Here is a 19792-nt window from a genome sequence, read left to right as displayed (position 1 = left end):
TTTGAGTAAATAAAGCTTACAACATTACTACATAAGTTTTCATGTTTAAAAAAAGAGATTACATGTAAATGTTTTCCAGTCCCCTAATTCCGGACATGTTCTCTTAAATGTACATTTAAAAATCATACTAGCATCAAGCAGAGATCATAATATCAGGATGTACCTCCACCTCTGTCCTCCCTCTATAGAAGTCATGGACTCCTAACGCTGTCGATATTAATTCAGATCCTAATGTTAAGGGGTGCTGGAAACTTTATTGTCTTGGACTGCAGTGAAACCTGTCAGTATTATATTAGCCCCACAATAAAGCGCATAATCCTTCCTGCTTTAGTGTTCATAACAGTGCAGCAGGAGGAGGGAGAATAACAAACCTATAAACACATAACAGACTTCATATGCCAGCGCAGTGAGGAGGTGATACCAAACATTCATTTGATGCTAATCCATGTAGCTTGTAAATAAACTGATGTTCTGTTGTGATTGGAAGAATGTTTTGTAGTTCTAAAAGCACAGAAACTGAAAATATCACAGCAACTAAAAACATTTTCTTGCCTTTTTTTTCTTTTTTTTAACACGACTCAGCCTCATTCACATCTGAATTTCAGAGTAATTAGGCAAAAGCAAAAACATTGTGGAAAGCAGTTGACTGTGACAGGTGGAAAACAAAACTGGCTTCAATTAGTTAACTGATTTTGACTCGCACTTGCACCCCTTCCACTGTGTGCTACGGGAAAATGGAAAGCAGCCATTTGACGCAGTGAAGCACCTTTAACGGGCAGCTGCTCAGACACCGGCGGCTCTGTAATGGATTTCTGGCTGGAGCTCTGGAAAGCTTCGAGGACGCTTGATATCATCTTTGCTGCCACACAAAAAGACGAGCAGCTTGGACGGCCAAAATATGAGTGGCTGTTTGTTTGCATGCAAGAACTTCAGTCTGAGTGAAAATGTTGGACTTTAGGCTGCCACCTGCTCCTCTGTGAGCATGATAATATAATTATAATATATTCACGCATGGCTGAGTTATGGATTCAGGCAGTGCTGGTCTCATTCTGTCTTCAATCCACAAAACTTTTTGCTTATTTGTTTGTGTGTCATAAACTGTGGAAAATACAAGTTAGGATAAAAAAAAGTAGGAACACACAGAAAAAAGTCTGTTCCCTCAGGCTATCTCCATTTTTACCAGGAATAATGTATGAACGGGAAGCAGAAAAGGAAATAAATCAAATGTATTTACCTCTATATGTGTGAGTGTTTGGACAAAAAGGGCCTCTGTGGTGGCTGACCAGCTTAGAGAGGTGGATAATAAGAAGCTGCAGCGCCGCAGTCCCAACCATCATTACACCTATTATACCTCTTATTAGACTGGAAGGGGTGAGAACATGCAAGCGAGCGAGGAGGAAAACTTTATTTACAACTCCAGCAGTTTAAAATTCAACGGTCAAGATGTGTGAGATCCAGCAACCTCCATCTTTATCTATTAGGGTTGTAACGATGAATTTGTATTTCTATGATTCGACCCGATCAATCTGTCTGAAAATCAAATTAATCAAATTAATTGTAAAACACTGAATTTTGCAAAGACACGTCACCACACGTGGTTTAATTCTCTAAATTTGTTATATTTTTGTATGGCAAAAATAGTGGACTGTATTTTATTTAACTGAAACGTGAATGGATTTGCCATGAATTCTTGTTTACTTGTTTGTTTGTACACATATTTATTTAACGCTTGATTATATTGCTAGAAATACAAGGAATCTGGAAAACTTCCCCTCCACTTTATAGTACCCAGGTTTTTACCTCGGAGTCACACTGGTTGGCTCTCTGTTACTACTATCTCCTTGTATTCAGTAAATAACACAACCTATAACAATAAGGTACCACATACTACTATGTAATTACTCACCTTCTTACATACGTTGAGTACCATGAAACACATAAACTTTCTAAGTAGTATAAAGTAAATTCTGGTTCATTTTTCACAGTACTACAAAGGTAATTTTTGTTTGTTTACTATTTTGTTACACATGGTAAATACCACTACATTAAGAGAAGAAGTACATTTAATGTATTTTATTTGTATTTATCTTGTTCTTACATGTGAAAAGTACTACAAAAGACACATTAACAGAACATGTAAGTACCCAGTACCATGTAAAAACCCAGTGTGCAGCATAAATACTCAATAAGTATAGTATAAATACCCAGTAGGTACCACATAAGTATGAATTAAATAGTACCACATAAAAACACAGCAATGTTAGTAACCAAGCAGGTACAAAAAAGTATCATATAAGTACCTAGAAGGTACAAAAAGAGTACCACGACTTAAGTACTGTACCCTGAAGGGAAGCGTACCTCCTGTTACACCCATGATGGTCAGACCTCCACAGGTGGAGGGCGGAGTTTCCTCTAGTCTCAAAGACACATCAGTTCAATTATGTGAGCTGACCAAACACACTCCGTCAAACGCCGGCTCTTCAGTCTCTCTGCGCCTCGGCACCGGTCCCGCTTCCTAATGAAGCCGGTTGCTGGCCGAGAGCGAGTTTCACACCGGTGCACACGCAGTGACTAATGCTAAACAAGACAAAGACACACAAGTGGCTTCCACACATCAGACCGCCAGCACAAAAATCAAGCTTTTTACTTTCTTTCCACGTCCTCGCGGCGCCACTGAACTCCTCACAGGTAAATAGAAGAGCGCTCGGTTTCATTAAGCCGCTCATGGATCGTCAGCTCTGCGTGGCCTAAATCTGACTTATTCAACTCTGAGATGAAGGTTCAGCTGAGCAGAATGGTTTATTTTTGATCCTTGGATATAAGAGATATTTGATGTACTTTACTGTACACAGTAAGAAGCACCGCAGTGAGAAGTACATTTAAACCCAGGAGCAAGACTTCTTTCATCTAGTAGAACTAGAAATTAAAGAGGATACTGGCATTTGCAGTCATGTTATTAAGATATAGCTAAAATGTTCATCTAACACACCTGTGAGGGAGCTATGACGAGTGAAAGTTTGAAAACACTTTTGAACACTTTTTAGATAAAACGTGGTGTAATCTATTACATTCTAAGTGACAAAAATCTCATATTTGAAACATTTGAAGAGTTGAAGACTCACTACGATTAAAAAAAATATGTTTTTGGTGTTTTTAACATGTTATTGCAGCATTTTTTTATAATGATGGAGGACATAAATAAGGAAAATTAAGCTTAAAATTAAATTTTTGAGTATCTCTTTATTTAAATCATTGTGAATTAGGAGCAGTTGAAAAAAAGGCAGTGTAAAAAGATTGTATTCGTGCGATTTTTTTTTTTTTAGAATAGGTCAAATTATGTGTGTATTTTTCAGAAAGCAGACATATTTTGTTTGACTGACTGAATCTTTCCAGAGGAAAACTAAATCAATTCTTCTCTTCCTCTGGTTTAAAAGTCTTTCTTCACTGGATTTTTTTTGTTAAGACTAAAAGTTATTCTCAAAAATCTCTGAGCTAAAACATAAATCTTTGTTTTATAAATTCTGATTTTAAAAAAATCTACTTGGTTTCAGTTTAGAATCAGTCCCCTTCTGCTTCAATTTCCTCTCACAGTTCCTTCTTTTTCATCCCTTCACTTCCGCCAACCAGAAATCCTTCAGGCCCACAAACTTTTATCACTTACACAGGTCGCCTAGGCATGGTATGGCATGCTAAATCCCTCTCCTCATTAAAAATTAAGCAACCTTGTGAGAAAAGCAGCATAGGAACTCAACTTCTTAACACACACAAAAAAAGTTTTACGATGGAAATGCAGAAAACAGCTCCCTAACTCATAGTTTACATGAAATTTTGATGAAATATTGAAACACAGATTTCACATGAAACACATTAGACTTTTCTAAAAGTGTGCAATGTTGAAGCTGAGAAGTGGTCTCGACTAGCAAAAACACAGCAATATTGAAGTCGGACTACTGAAGGAGAATCTGACTAAACTCTGTAAATATAAGTTTAGTAAAGTAAAACTAAGAAAAGGGAGGTTATAAAACCACTAATGAATCACACTACATTAATGTAGGAATGCTAAAAATCTACCGCTTGTGTAACCTTCAGGTTGATTTATTTCTTTTATTGCTTGTGACCATACCTTAGATTAATATGTTCAAGTCAAATCTTCCACTTTGTTCGTCCTCCATGCAGTTATTTGCTGTTAAATTTTCCTCCTTACTTCTTCGATTGAAAGTCTTCAAAGTCGTTTTTGATGAAGAGCTTTCAGGGGGCAGCATTCTAAGTCAACTATTTTCTTTTCATCTTTTCAATTTGTGTTTCAATACTAATCTTCTGTCTAGAATACAAATACATCAGTAGCAACCTTCTGAGTTAGAAAAAGGAAATAGTTGAGCCAACCTTGAGATAACCTGAATGGATCATTTAAGGTGGCCTAACCAATCTCAATCTTCAGATGCCAAAAGCCTCTCAGTCACCAGACTAGAAAAGACAAGGTTGAGCACTAAAGGGAAGTACAAGGTTGAACTGCTTGGACATCAGAGTTACACTTGTTTGGTTCAAATACCAATTTTAAAGGAAGTACCAAACTCCAAGAAAAGATGCAATAAGAAGAAACGTCAAACTTTGTAGATCTGGCAACATACAATTGACTATATAAGAGAACTGGACTGAGCGAGTGTGACATCATAGAAAACTGTTTACTTCTGGCTTCAACAAAATTAAGCCAATTCAGTCGCCATTTTTCCACATTTGGAGCCAGTTGATGTTGGTGACCATTTGGTCTAAATCAAAGTTTCTATGGTGACTACTGTCGGAGTAAGCCACACCCCTTCCCCTGAAAGCGGGCTTGGAAGAGTCTGCCAATAAAATGTTTTGAATGTTTGAAGTGTGGCCAGTGGGTACCACATGCTTTCATTGAGGCACCTGATTGGCCAGTTTATAACCTGAATACTTGCAAAAAGAAATATAGTGGAAACAAATAATAATAAAATAGGATAAGCGAGAACATGCTAAAGGTAGCAGGACTAAAATGGTTTTTCTGACAAAAATAATGACTGAGTAATTGCTTTTAATTTATTTTGGCTTCTTGGAGCTAGCAGATACTTCCCATTTGGAACCCAAGGAGGAAGGACTCACTCAGTCCATTTCTTTTTATACAGTCAACACATCAGACTGTGTAAGGAAGTGCAATCTTTAGGATACACATTTCCACATCTGTTCTCCACTAATTCAGTCCTATTAAGACAAAAAATGTTCTTTTTACTTCAGATATAGTTCTGGTCAGCTGTGACTAATAATTATTTAGTAAATCTGATATATTTCTATATTAAGAGACAAAAATGTGAGAAATCGTCTAAAAATCAGTAAACAGTCCAGAGCATTTTGATACATCTTTAAAAAAAATATTTTTGAGAGGTGAGACAATTTATATAGTAAGATCGTTAAAGTAAAATGGTTAAAATGATTTAGAAAATGATTTTGTTATGATTGGCTTATCTATTTTTTTTTTTTTAGTTTAAACTCAAGTTTTTTTGGTTGGTTTAACTTTTTTTACATTTTCTGCCGAAAAAGTGCAACTTGTATGTTATTTTAAAGTGTGTCAGCAAAGTTCTTAACATTTCACAATAAAAGAAGGAACAAAGAACAAATGAAAAGTCTCTACTTGGACTTAAAAAAAATCCTGCAAGTCAATGCTAAAAGATTTAGCCAAAAAAAAGGAGAATGAATCTAGGGTCAAATTGCAGAATAGGGAAATTGAAGAGAATCAAATTGCCTGCTTAGTATTTTACACTCAAATATGTGAGGGGTGAGGCTTCAGCCCACTCTACCCCCTGCTGCTCTGAACAGAGCCGTGAAGGCAAGCTGCAGCAGAGAGCCATGATACTGTAATCCTTTGGTATTTTGACCAAAGTGTATGGCAGGCATTTCATTGAGATTTAGGAAAATTGCATCACCTTGGAAAATGAAGGCATTATACTTCCCCTTTGAGGCTGGTTTCATGCAAATGAATCTGTTAAGAGATTTTCCTCCTTTTAATTAGGCATGTAGCTGCATTTTGTTTTCATGGAGGCCTGGCTGCATATCGAGGGGTGACACCTTTATTTTGAAAGACAGTAATCCCTGCAGACTTCTCCTCAGCTGCTCTGTCGATGGCTGTGATGTGAGCTCCCTGTGGAGGAGGTATAAGCAGCTGATTTACAGCACGCTGGGAGCGCATCCGCCGTGTTACAGAGGAGTTTCTCTTCTGCTAACTTTACAGAAAAGCTTTAGAAAAAAAAGTTAAGAAAAGTTAGTTTACTGCCATTCTCCGCTTGACATGTTTTTTTTTTTAAACAGAACAGCTGCCGGCTCATTTCCGTTCATTAGTGCCTGGAGTTGACCACAGGTGGCTGAGATGGTATCAATCTATGAAGGTAAACAAGGATGCACAAATGAACCAATCATGCTGTTGTCTGAGACGCTCACTGTCTTTCTGTTTTTAGATCTCAGTAGGATACATTGTCAAAAAAAATTACCTGTGATGATGAGCTGCATTGTGTATATGGACAAGCCAGATACAAGACAATAAGGCAAATGTACGGTGGCCCTGAAGTGCAAATCACACAACCTAAAAACATATTGAATTTCACAACAACAATTAAAAAAGCAAAACAAATTATAAATTACATTTAAAAAAATCAAAACAAAATCCCCAAAGTGAAAAGATCATTTAAAAAAATGGAAGAAAATGAAAATGTACAGAAAACTAAACAAATTTCTAGAAATCAAAATAAAACGTAAAAAAAAATGAAACAATTAGAGATTGGAAAAGGTATTAGTACTACGGGGCATTGCTTGTTAAGGATGACGTTTGGCTTTTGACTCTTAAGGTTTTTCAAATGTCGTCAATGTCGATATACTAATAAAGTTTTAGGAGCATATCCAGTATCACTTCATGCCTAATAACTTACCTTAACATACCTTTTTAATAACATACCTTTTCAGAAAAAAAATCAGAAAACAGAGTAATTTCCAGAAATAAAAATGGAATGTTACTAAAAAAATAAATAAAATTATATTTGTTTTCCTAAATGTCTCATTTTTTTTGTTACATTTTTTTTAGGAATTATGTAAAATTTTGTTTTGATTTCCAAAATATACGTTTTTTTTATTCAATATTTTGCCTTTTTTACTTACTGTTGTGATCTTTAATACCTTTTCACATTGAGTGATTTGTTGGTGTGATTTATATTTCGGGGACGCCGTACAAATGGAAAGTAAAAGTTAACTTTTTTTCTATTTTTGATGGCTTAATTGAATAGATTTAGGCTTTGTTTATAATCCCTTGATTATAAATATTTTTTGTACACAGTAAATATAATATTAGTCTTAGTTGTGTTTGCTGGCCTTAATTCTTAACCTGTTTAAATGCTATAAAGCGATTACAGTACATCAACAGCTGCTCCATTTAGCACATCATCAGACTCTTACATGAAAGGCAGCAAATGTTTCACTGATCAGCGCAAATGTGCAGCTATGAAGCGAGTTAACCAAGCTGTCCAAATAAAAGTCCTCTCTGGCAAAGAGGTGCTTGTGAAGTCTGCACGCAATTACGGCTCTGCTGGCTCAGACAGACCCAATTAAGTGCATATCACCATGCTCCAAGAGAAGAGTTCACGACAAAACAAAACAGAGAAGAAAGGGATAGCAAGTGAAAGTTCAGGACCAAAAAAACATCCAGAACCTTTTGATAAAATGGACAGCAGGAGTGTTGAGTTAACATGAGACCCTTTTAACTGACCTTTTCTGATGACCTGGCTCCAGAATGTGCCATATGACCTTCTCTGCCACTAAATAAAAACCAGCTCTAATGGCTCCAGCTAACAGAGTACGGGCGCTTCTTCACGCTGAAGATACATCAAACGTGTCGACAGACCGAGAGGGGATTTCCTTTTTGGGAGCAGCAGAGAAGAGACGATGGGATTCCCTCTTTTCTTGCCAGCGTTCAAGTCTTTTTTTTTTTTTTTCAACAAAGTTGCTATAAAAGAAGGAGGCAACATGCCAGAGTGATGCAGCGAAGAAGCTGCTGATGCTTCAAGAAGACTGCTGAGAAATGCAGCACATGACCAGCCCGGCTTAGTGTGTTGGATTTAACCTGCACAGATATAAACCGCCCGTCTTCTCATCTGTTAGTTTTGAAGGTAGTATGGGTTTAGAACGAATCTTAAATGTAACTTTTTTATTATGTTCACTCTGGGCTTGAGAGACAGAACATATCCAATAAAAAAATCTATGCAAAAGCAACTACAGTATATGTGCGTTTGGGGCTTCCGTGTTCAAAACTGTTGTGTTTATGCATCACTACACAAGTTTTTTAATCAGTTTTCGGTCTTTACATAGAAAACACTCAGAGTTCTTCTCCTACTCCTACGCCTTCTCCCCACCCCTACATTTAGTCCTTCAAACGGAGAGATGTGGAAATATAGTGTCTTTGAATTCCACTCAATGATGTCATCAATAGTCGCCAGTCAGCGACGTTAGCGCAGCGCCGCTAGCACTCGTAATTAAATATGCCAACTGTTTGAAAATCAATCACAATTGCAGTTTGTTCCCACACAAAATTTTATGACACAAAGTCGTTCAGATATTTGAAAAGAGCTGTGAAAGAAGGAACTAGATTTATGTTTTGACATTTCACACCAAGCCAAACTGCAAGAACATTCACTGGTATTGAGTAGTCGTGTGTGAACACTGTGTGCTAAAAGCGTGTTCAAGAACCAGTGTTGTCAATGTCCGGTGTGCATGTAGCATTACATTCACTTTTAGGTCAGATAAATGCATTATCAGGGTTTTAAAGAACAAATAAAATATTGATACATATACATTATTCAGTATAATTTCTTTGAACGAGCAGGAATATATTTTTTATGTATATGTTTACACCAAAAATGATTATAATTCAGCTTAATGTCTTCAAAAACAAAAATCTCCTTTCAGAATTCCAAAGAAGATCCACGTTCAGACAAAAATACACTTCAAGGATCCCCTACATCCACAAGGCCCTGACCCATATTCTTTAATCCAATTCCAAGAGGGACGTGCGAAGCTATCGTAATCATTCTCTCTCAGTCTTACCCGGACTGTGGATGAGGGAGCGAATGTGTGTATGAAAATAGCAGCAGAAATAACACAAGTGTCACGGCGCTCTATCATCAAGCCTTGTATTCCAACACTCGCTTGCATCATCTGGGCTTTATTGCATAAAATAAGGCTTTTCAACGCAGACTGATGACTTCACCACGTGCCTGTAAGTGTGTGTGGGGCACTAAATAGGTCTTGGTAATAACTCTGAGGCCCATGCATAAATATAGCCAGGGGAGTTGGTCATGTTGGATGTTCCAATTTCATCACCAGTGAGTGATCATCACACCAGGCGGTTTCAGAGGAGTTCCTTGGTATTGAATAGCCGGAGAGAGAAAGATGGATGATGGATGAGGCGGCTTCATGCGTGACATACCTGACCACAGCCCGGACAGTCGTTGCCATTCTCACAGGTTCTGCGTCGTGACTGGATGCCTCCCCCACAGGGAACGTTGCAGCGATCCCACGCCGACCAGGCTGACCAGTAAACGTGCGGAGGGCAGGGCAGGTGTTCGTTACAGTATCTGTGTGGAGAAGGGGAAAATTGAAAATTGTAAATAAAACTGAAAGGCAAAAATCTTTAAAGATGAATTTAAGTTCATGTTTGAGTCTTGACCTGTAAGCAGATATGCAGATTTTCCTCCTTAAACCACTCTTGATTCTCAAGTTTAAACTCTCTCTTTTTGTCCCAGTAGGTCAACCCTCCTCCATCTCCACCTCCCATTGTTTCATTTCTTTAATTAATTTCCTTCATTTTAATTATTTATTAAATTCAGTGTAAACTCTGGGAGGAATCCATCTCCTCTAAAGCCCCCACCTCGAACGTTCGAAGCGTTTGATGGACAGATCCTCCCCTAGCCCTCTTTCAGTGGAAGGGGTGTGGCTTTCCAAAAAACTCCTGATTTGCAAGAGTTGTTGCCATAGACCAACTCAGACCAATCACTGCTGGGTAACGTTGTCTGGTTCCAAAATGGTAAACTCCGTACTGTGACAAAGTGGCGACTGAATTGACTTCATTTTCTTGGAACCCGAGGAAAGGCATTTTCTACTGATGATGTCACATCCTTGCCTTGTCCATCTCTATATATGTCAATGGTTCAAGCCGAACGCAATTCACGTGGAAAATGTATGTCTTCCACCTCTGTTTGTACTGTTTGTGCCGTCAAAGGCAGCTCTAACATATATTTGGTTTATAAAAATATTTGGGTTAAAAAGGTAAATATAAAGAAATAAGTGATTTATAATCATTTGAGATAAAGAAGTGATATTTTAAAGTCAATTAAATAATAACAATTTTGATATTAATCAACTGAAAACTATTTAAAATAGGGGGAACTTAATGTGTTCATATAGACCTGATGCTACTGCTGCATAGAGTTACAGTCCAAAGTTTTCAACCATATCACTGAGGGAGCATCGACTGTATATTTCATGTGCAATGGATGGAAGACACAGATGATGTTGAAAGATTTATTTGGAAGAGTTCTGCAAGAGCATTAGTAATCATGGCTCGAAAAAGTAATATTTTGAGTTTTTTTCTTGTAAATTTACGACTTTAAATCTCGTAAATTTACAAGATTAAAGGTGAAGTGAGCAGCGATCAGATTCTCTTCCATGTTGGTTTTGGACTCCACCCTCTGCCCAAAACAAGTCACAGAACAAGGTTAACCACCTGATTGGTTGACGGAATGTAAATTCTTCATTAAAGTTCAGATATTTGAACCAGTGCGGCGAATAATTGGTGCACCGCGCCGCCAATTGATGCTCAAATTGCACAGCAGGACCTCTGATTGTGTCTGTCAATTGACTTCATATTGAAATACCATATGAATCATGTTCGGTGTGAATGCAGCGTTACGTTTATTTCATTCTCCTCATGTTTTTTCTTTCTTAGATTGACAAAGATTGAAATAGCAATTCCTGTCTACTTGGTGTACAATGATACACATTGAGCTAAAAGACTCATGAATATGAAAGAACCCCAAAAATCCTCAATGCACATGAAAACAGGATGAATAGATATTAAGATGAACATGCATAATATAACTAAGAACTGGATCTGTTTATATGCAAATGTCAATCAAACATTGTAACATTTTTTATATTGTTCAGAAGCTGTTTGGTATAAGTTTTTACTTTATTATGGTTTCACAGCCTGGATGTTGAGCTCAGATTCTCAAAAGTTTGCTTTCACCAACCATTAATTCAATGTCATTTAAGGAAAAAAAAAAAGTTAATAAACATATTGGAAATTGAAAGACATTTTGATAAAAAGTACTCCAAACCTTTAAAAATGCATGATAAAAAAAAGCAACGTTTCACTGGTTATGTTTGTACCCCACTTGTTTCTGGAGATTACTGTTGTCAAAACTAAACCAGCACTGCTGGTGTTTATTTGTCTCCCACCTGCAGTCTCAACAATCTCTTTTCTAACAGAGTGCTGGTGTAATTGTATTATTTATGAGATTTGTGGGATTGTACGCTGTGAGGATATTTGAGACTTCAAAACCTGAGAGAATAACTCCAGTAAACACACAAAAATAAGCCAGACAAAGTAAAAACAACTGTTGTAATAATGTGGCTTTTTTTGCCATTAAAACGGACTGTAAAGCCGGCGTTGAAATGCTTTTAAGGAGCATGGATTTGTGGGATGAGCAAGAAATCTGAAAAATGGGGGTTTGCTCTCATGCAAAACGTTACAACAGTTGTGAAGCGTGTCCATGTGGAGTTTAGTGAAGCCACAGAGGGGAGGTTCTTGAATGACAAGTGATGCTGTCATCCGTGGAGCGTGAGGATCCAGCCCTTCCTGACAAAGACATCATTAGTGGCAGATCCTTGGAGCTGGCAGAGTGATATTTAAGCCTTAAGAGGTCATGCAGAAGACGTTTCCAACACACAAAGCAAATGCTATGAAAGTGAACAACCTCATTAAGTGATTTTTTTTTGGTTTGTCTGTTAAAGCTGCAGTTTCATCTGACGAATGACTAAATTTAGACGTACAGGGCGGAGAAGACATCACCAAGCTGCTAAAACCTTACCACTGAGCGGGACGAACTACAAAGACATCAGCCCAAAAAAACTTGACTCGAACTTTTATTGCTTGCGTCTTTGATGTGGCCTTGCAAGCAGACGTTTTACTGTCGGCACCGGCGGTTGAGGTGACGGGCAAATTTCTGTCCCGACGCAGCCAAAAAGTACAGCTGAGAAAGTCGCATCTCAAATCCTAATGAATGGGCGGATGCAGCTTGCATAATTCATTGACACAGCCTATTAAAACCGCCACGAAGACACATGCCTCATCTCTAATTACATTGTTTTACAGGAAAATAACTGCTCTGTCTAAAAAAAAAAACTAGAATTACTCATTATAGAATAACTACAGACAACTGCTAGGCTTTCTGGGGCCACTACGAAACTGCTTTCAGTGCAATTTTATCATGTTTTAGCCCATTTCTGCTTTTTGAAAGTCTTCAAGTAACTTTGAATTTAAGACCCCCTCCTTTCCTCTTCAGCTGCATATTTTTGTTGTGCTTTTACAAAAATATTCCTGCATTGTTCAAATCAAAGCCTACATTCTGAGCGCCCTGGAAGTACAGTGGAAATCCTCAGAGCGGTGTGTTCCTTTCTACTTTTTGCTAATCTGTATGCTCGTAGCGAGGAGGAAGAGGAGGAGGAGGAGTGTGGAGAAGCGAGGGCAAGTGCTGTTTACAATCTCGCACACGCCCTGAAAGGAGAAGGAACAGCACATCAACTTTCAGTGCGGCTTGAATATGGAGAAAATATCCCTGCTGCACCAGACACAATAAAAAATAAAAAAATAAAAACATCTGCAATCAATGCGGAGGAGATTATTTCAAGCTTCAAACTTATAATCGCGCACACTCCAGTTGGAAGACGCGAGTGGCTCTGCTGCAGCCTATCTTATCCTTTTCTCTCTAAAGTACACAAAGCTGATAAGACTAAAACGAGACTAATTACCCGCTATAGGCTGAGTAAGCAGTGTGGACGCTGTCAGCGTGCTGAGGGAAATACCAACAGAAGGTTTATAAATGCAGGCATTAGCATCCAGATTTAAGCCTGTAGCGCTCTCGTGTTTGGTTGGTTTCAAGCATTTGCTTCCTCTGTTGGATGAAAACCATCGGGACCAAAGTTATTTGAGTTCTTTTTTGTATAAAGGACATCAAAAGGAACAAAAAAAAGAGAAGCTTTTTCCTTTTTTTGGATTTGCTTTCCTAAGTACGAGTCTGCAACTTTTGTGACCTTGAATGCATTCACGAGCGTCAGCTCTGTGCATTAATCCAAATAGGTTAGTGAGGCAACAGTGGCAGAACAAAGTGTGCAGTGAAGCTTCGCCGGGGAAAAGAACCTTGTGGCCAATAAAAATAAGAGCTTTCCACTTTGATAAAAGAAACATTCAGGGCTCAAAAACTGACAATGCCCTCATGCCGTGCAGGCTGAGGCTCGCAAAGAAGACTTATTTCACACGTGGGTAGCTGTAAACCTCAGATGAGCTGGTCGGTTTGGGATATCTGAATATGAGGCCCTGAATATCTTTTTTTTTTTTTTTTATGTCCCGCAGCAGTCCTGGACTGCAAGGACCAGACTGTTTTTGCAATTCTTCTTTCTTACTGTGCGTTGGAGCGAAAATTACTCCCCTTCCCGCACATACTCAAAAACTCCAAGCACCTTATACACGGTTCAAATTATTTTGGGTATTGTCAACAACCTCTCCCTTAAAAATGATGACATCACAACATGAATGGGGACAAGATCTCTTTTGGGAGTAAAAACAATATAACAAAAAAATTACAATCTACTAAAAACACAGAGATATCCAAAATTAGTTTTGAAATGATTATGGGATGGATGCAGGACTCATTTTTTTTGGCAAAGTGTGAAATTTGGCAATTTTCCTATTTTCTTATGTTTTGAGGAGAAAAAAACTTTAGTTCAAATGATCTTCACGAAATTTCACACAAAAGCCGCCAGCTTAAGTCTATAACCCCAACTGAAACTGTGTTAACCTTTGACCTCAGGAAGTGGACACCATCTTGAATTTTCAAATCTAAAGCTATGTCACCGATTTCACAAACATTTTTTAATAATTATTTATGAATCCACTGAGATGAGGAAAACATTTGTGGTTAATTAAAAAAATACATTAAAATACTTTTTTCCCCCCACAAAATTGTTCAAACGCAATGCATTATGGTCCATATTCCCCAAATCTAGTGAGCATCAATGCACACTGATTTTTCACAGAGAACACTAGGAAATTTCCAGGACACTCGGTTTGGAATTGTAGATTCGGGCAGCACTGCAAAATGGCGACAGCACTATATGGTGAGTAGTGAAAAAATTTGAACATAACTTTTTAAAATCTTTTGCCTCCTGACTCCTCGAGCATCAAAAATATTGGAATTTAAGTTTGGGGGTTTTGAATGGTTCCAGCGTAAGCAACTTCCACAATTGGCCCTCTCCTGTTACTCGCATTTGTTACCAGAATATAGTGAAAATTTAAAATATGACTCCTTAGATAAAGCTAAATAAAACAATATAAAATGTAAAAGGAACATATGAGGAGTGTGGGCGTGGTTGACAAAAACCTCAAAGGAAATCCAAAAGTTGACTTTTTTCTGAATCTTCTACACATTACAGAGACCTGTTCCTCATCTCGGTCGACAAAAACCTAAAATGGTTACTGTGGAGATAAAACCAACATTTTCAGACAAAAAAATCAGTTTTTCCCATCAATTTGTGGGTGTGAGGCAGAAGGGGAGAGTAAAAGGCCTGAAGCAGCAGTGAGGCCGGGTCAAAGGGGGGCAGCAAGGTCAGGTAGTGCCTGCAGGTCGTACAATGCCGCTTGCAGCTATAACTTTTTTTAAATATATCTCTTGTTCTCAAATTAAGCTTTAATTATACCTCTAAAATGGTCAGAATCGAAACATAAATCAAAATAAATCAATCAAAAAAAGAACTTAAAATATACATATTAAGTTAATTTAAATTTGTTACAAAAATGTATTTTTATTAGCAAAACAAGTGCTTTAGAACAAGCAAAAATGCTGTGTATAATGCGCAAAAAACATTCTTTCAGGCTAAAATACTTCTTACAACTCAGTCAGTCTTGCGTGTGTATATTCTGACAGCAACAGACTTCAGTATTTCTGCACTGGCTTAATTTTTTAGTGTGGGAGGCTGCAGTCTAACACACACAAGGACGCTGCTCCTTTTCACGGCTCCAAAGGTGAATTCTTTATTTGTCTCTCTCTTTTTTTTTTCCTGCAGCAATCAAAACAATCCTCCAGTCAACAAGTAGCCCCATGTGCTTCGAACAGCTGAGCAGGAAGGGGAGACAGCACAAATGAGATTAAAGCACTGTGAAAAAGAAGTGAAGGAGGAGGTAAAATCTGCTATTCTCCTGCTGTGGTCTGTAGTAGCAGTCAGCTATTTTTTTTTTTCCCTCCTGATATATTTCCAAAGTAACTGATCCTGTCTCAAGGACTGCTCCTCCTGGAGCAGCAATGAAAGGTAAGGTGTAACGTGAGAGAAAATAATGGAGCCTAAATAAAAAGGAACATCCTTGAATTCCTTGTCCCCCCTTTAAGACTGTCTCTGTTGCTATGGTGACCACATCCATCTATCTGGGCGGAAGTAGTGAGAGAAAGAGAGGACGCCAGGAGGAGGGACAGATACAAAAACATATCTGCTACCTCCAAAAAGTCATTTTTTTTTCTTTATTCTCCTCTGTTTAACAGCAGGGGCTGCTTGAAAAACATCAAACTAACGCTTTTTGGCTTAATACAAACACTACGCTCACAAAGGAGAACCGTCTTGGTGCCAGTCTTCAATAATAATGCAATAGAGCCAGGCACAATGAAAGCTGTCAGAACTTGTACAACTCATTTTTAAAGGGAGAAAACTTTTTAGACTTTCAGCTAACAAGAACGACTTGAATGCAATAATAATAAAAAAAGAAGAAGAAGAAGAAAAAAAAACTCCTGACCTTTTCTACCCGTTTCTTTGTATGTTTCTTTGTCCTCTTTCTCCTTCATTTTTTTCATGCCGTAAAAGTTACTTGGAAACTGAACAAACATCTTTAAAAAGAAGGAGATTATTCTTCTCCAAAGCTCCCAAAGCTTCAAATTGTAGACTTGGTCTGTGTGCAAAAGCTAGATAATTACACAAGCACAGGCCTATCCTGCTCCTGCTTTAATTGGCTGTCATGTACATGGACAGAGGGGAAGAAGAAAAAAAAAAAAAAAAAAAAAAGGGGGGAAATGTCACAGGCGGAGTCATACTTTCAACTGCAGGTTGCTAACTGGTGGAGAAACTTGTTTTTTTGGTTGTTTTTTACATTCAGCATAATGGGCGCACAGGAAGTGTAACCACTACAGGTTGATGAATAGGTACTTGCCTCTCCTCGCGGTTCTGGCCCACACACACTCGCCCCCCATGGCGAGGGCTGGGGTTGCTGCAGGAGCGCTGGCGCACCTGGAAGCCGATGCCGCAGCTGGTGCTGCAGGGAGACCAGGAAGTCCAGGGAGTCCAGGCGCCGTTTCTACGGTGACGCACAAAGATCCCATCAGTCCTGAGAACTGCTTCCTCATAAAGTTTTTGCCTTTTTATGTTATTCACTTTGTAACGTCATACAGTATAAACACATTTTTTAAGTCTGCATCCTATTTCTTTCTTTGCAATTATTGTATTCTGTGTTTAAAAATATAGTGATAATGAAATTTTTTTTTTTTTTAATATTTGACTTATCTTCCAAAGAAAGAACTTTGTATGCAAAGGATTTCTTCTCCACAACAGAGTGAAAGAATTTTTTTCATGTACAAAAATCTCTTTTATGCATCTCACGCTGTACGAATGAACTGTCATGCATCTGACAGGCTTGCATCTATTGAAAAGAAGAAAAAGAAACCAAAGCAAGGAGTGTCTGTGATGTAATGTCACAAGCACTTTACAGGGTAAAAACAAGATAAAATAATGGGCGTAAGCAACAGGACGTCCAACAACGACAACTCAGAGTGGTATTTATGACTCCTACTTTCCGTTTTTCTGAGCTTAGTCACAAATGTTGCCATTTGTTGTAAGATTTATTTCATTTTGGGTTTTTTTTTTTGTTACTATTATGTAGTTTTGTGACACTCCTCTCATCCTAACTGGCACATTTTAAGTGATAGAACAACCCTTTAACAATTTCAGTTTAAAACACTTTTGGTGGTTTACTGGTTTTTCCGAATAAAGTTTTTTTTGCAAATTCATTAAATAGTGATAGAAGTTTTTGCAGTGAGTGAGGAGCAGAAAAATGAGCCAAAGTGAGAAAAACTTGGTTTCAAAGAATAAAATGAATCCAGAATTGGTAGAATTCTGTGAAAGAATTTTGATTTTCTGCAGAGGTCTGCAACCTGTGGCTCTGGTAAAAAAGTTTTTACATTTTAAAAAGAAGCTGTAAAGTAAAAAGTGAGAAACTAGTAAAGGAAAAACGAGTAATTTTTTGAAAACTTTTTATGAATCCTGTCCTACAGAAAATCAATGGATGTCAATAATAATAATTTTGCTCAGATTTCATTTTGGTTTGTTAAATTTACATTTGATGCACAACCAGCAATAAAATCTAGTGACATTAAACTACATTTGTTGTATTGAGATGATCATATGTAAAAAGGTGTCTTTTATTTTGAAAGGAACTCACATGAACTTCTGTCAAAGTCTGTCAAAATCTTTAAATGGTAGTTTTATTTATGAAAAATGAACAACATTCCATTTTTTTATTATAATAGTAACAATAGCATAAACACATATTAGTCTTATTTTTTTAACGGGTGGAGGAAGACTTTGTGGCTCCGACTGGGTTGTAGTCAGTGAGAAATCAACGGAAATGGCTCTTTATGTGTTGAAGGTTGCAGACTCCTGGTTTAGTAAATGAAAGTGTTTTTTTTAACCTTAAAAAGGTTATTTTGCCAAATTTTGTGGATACCTGCAGACTTTTTGGACTTTTATACTGAAAATATTTTTCTTTAAAAAAAGAAAAATAATATTCATCAAGAAACTGACAGTAATATAGCTGTTGCACCCAGTGTGAGTCCCTAATGAAAGGGACTGATTCATTATTTAATCAGCGTGTTAAATAATCAGTGAGTTTTCTAGACTGAAATCTGCACAGATCGCCAAAATAAAACACCTGGAACAGTTGGCGACTTCAGCACTGATCCCAAAGCACGTTTGGCCTCCACACTGAGGGGCGGGGCTGTCACAGGCTCGCGTCCGACACAGACAGGAACCTGCGCTGCCTCCGTCGTTATGGCTACAAGTGGACCAGCCTGACCAGGCTCCAAAACCTCCATCGACGGTGACGTTACGGACCTGGTAACGACAGAAAAAAAAGATCACATTTGTGTAGGTAATGGCTTTTCTCAGAAACCAGTCATTACATCAGTGACGCCCACGGGATTGCACCGCTTTGATGGTTACATATGGATGTCTAGAGAAATCCATTCTCCTTAGAGACACAAAAATAGCTGCATAACAGCTCTGCCACATGCCACACACTGCAGTTATGAGCAGCCGACAGGACGAAGACACCATCGCTGTTGCAGAATTATAATAAAAATTCCCGAAACGGAAAAGAGAAAAACACAATGGGGAGATTCACGGAAGCAAAATAGGAGGAAATAAAAGTGTTCTCATAAATGAATATCTGAGGCCAAACATAATCAAACAGGAAAGCTCAGATATTTCTGTGTTGTCTCTGGAATATGAGCCAAAAGCACCAGAGAGGAATCAGGACTGCAAGTGATATGAGGCATGTCGCCGTTACGTTTCGAAAATGCAGAGACTACTTTCACGCAAGCAGAGGAGAGCTGATCATCATCTGCTTTGGCAGAAACAGAATAACGTCTGGCCGCTGCTCTTATTGGTAATTGAACTCTGCTGCATGACTAAATGAGGAACGCTTGGCTGAGGCAGACGGCATCTGCAACAATGAAAGCAAACAGCTACAAGGGGACAGCCAATAAAGGAATATTGCATTATCATTCAAGTTAAGACTATACATGACTCGGTAGTGGTGTATTATCCATTTCATGAATATTTCACGCCTTATATCTTTCATTAAACAGGAACATTTAATCAATAGTTTTTGTACTGCTGACACGTTTGGATTTTCTTCCATTAAAATGCAAGAGAAAGACAAAAGGAGGGAAATATGAAGATGTGCCGATTTATCCTAAACATTTTGCAAAATAAATTATAGATTTAATTGTAAAAAATATAAATAAATAAACACAGATGTTTCCAAAAGTAGAAACTTGTAGAAGTCTTTTTCCCTCTTCCGTATTTTTGCACTGACTGGGATGCCAGATGGCGTTCATGAAGAGGTTGTAACTCGATTTTCTGCATATATGAGTCTGGGTGAAAAGACCTCAAGTGATCTTCAAATCTACCAATATTCAAGGATTTGCAGCAGAACACTGACTCAGCCCGTCTGGCTTTTGGCTCGGATTTACAAACAAAAACATTATTGCTCATTATTGTTTGTTTTGTTGTTTAATGCACTCTTGAAAAAGAAGTGCATGTCTAAACTCTTTATATTTCAGACAATGAGACACTGCTTTCAACTTAGTTGTGAGTAAAATATTTGATACTTGGAAAGATTTAATTTATTTTATATTTACATCGT

At 37.8% G+C, this 19792-nt stretch overlaps 1 protein-coding gene across 4 annotated transcripts in view; it reads right to left on the bottom strand.

The window, feature by feature from the left end:
• The window catches only part of sema5a (sema domain, seven thrombospondin repeats (type 1 and type 1-like), transmembrane domain (TM) and short cytoplasmic domain, (semaphorin) 5A), a 195204-nt gene that overhangs the window by 83785 nt on the left and 91627 nt on the right, over positions 1-19792 (bottom strand). For all 4 annotated transcript variants that reach the window (XR_002920047.2, XR_002920046.2, XM_024279532.2 and 1 more), the window contains exons 13-15: positions 18296-18477; positions 16523-16666; positions 9482-9629 (exon numbers count right to left, since the gene is read on the bottom strand). Coding sequence is in view for 2 of the 4 variants with exons in the window: in XM_024279532.2 (XP_024135300.1) it covers positions 9482-9629; positions 16523-16666; positions 18296-18477 (474 nt within the window). In the remaining 2 variants the exon portion in view is untranslated. The remainder of the gene's footprint in view (positions 1-9481; positions 9630-16522; positions 16667-18295; positions 18478-19792) is intronic.

This window comes from Oryzias melastigma, linkage group LG20, assembly GCF_002922805.2.
Source record: "Oryzias melastigma strain HK-1 linkage group LG20, ASM292280v2, whole genome shotgun sequence".
NCBI lineage: Eukaryota > Metazoa > Chordata > Actinopteri > Beloniformes > Adrianichthyidae > Oryzias > Oryzias melastigma.
Note: the sequence above shows the minus strand (reverse complement) of the source record. Positions and strands in the feature narration are given on the sequence as shown.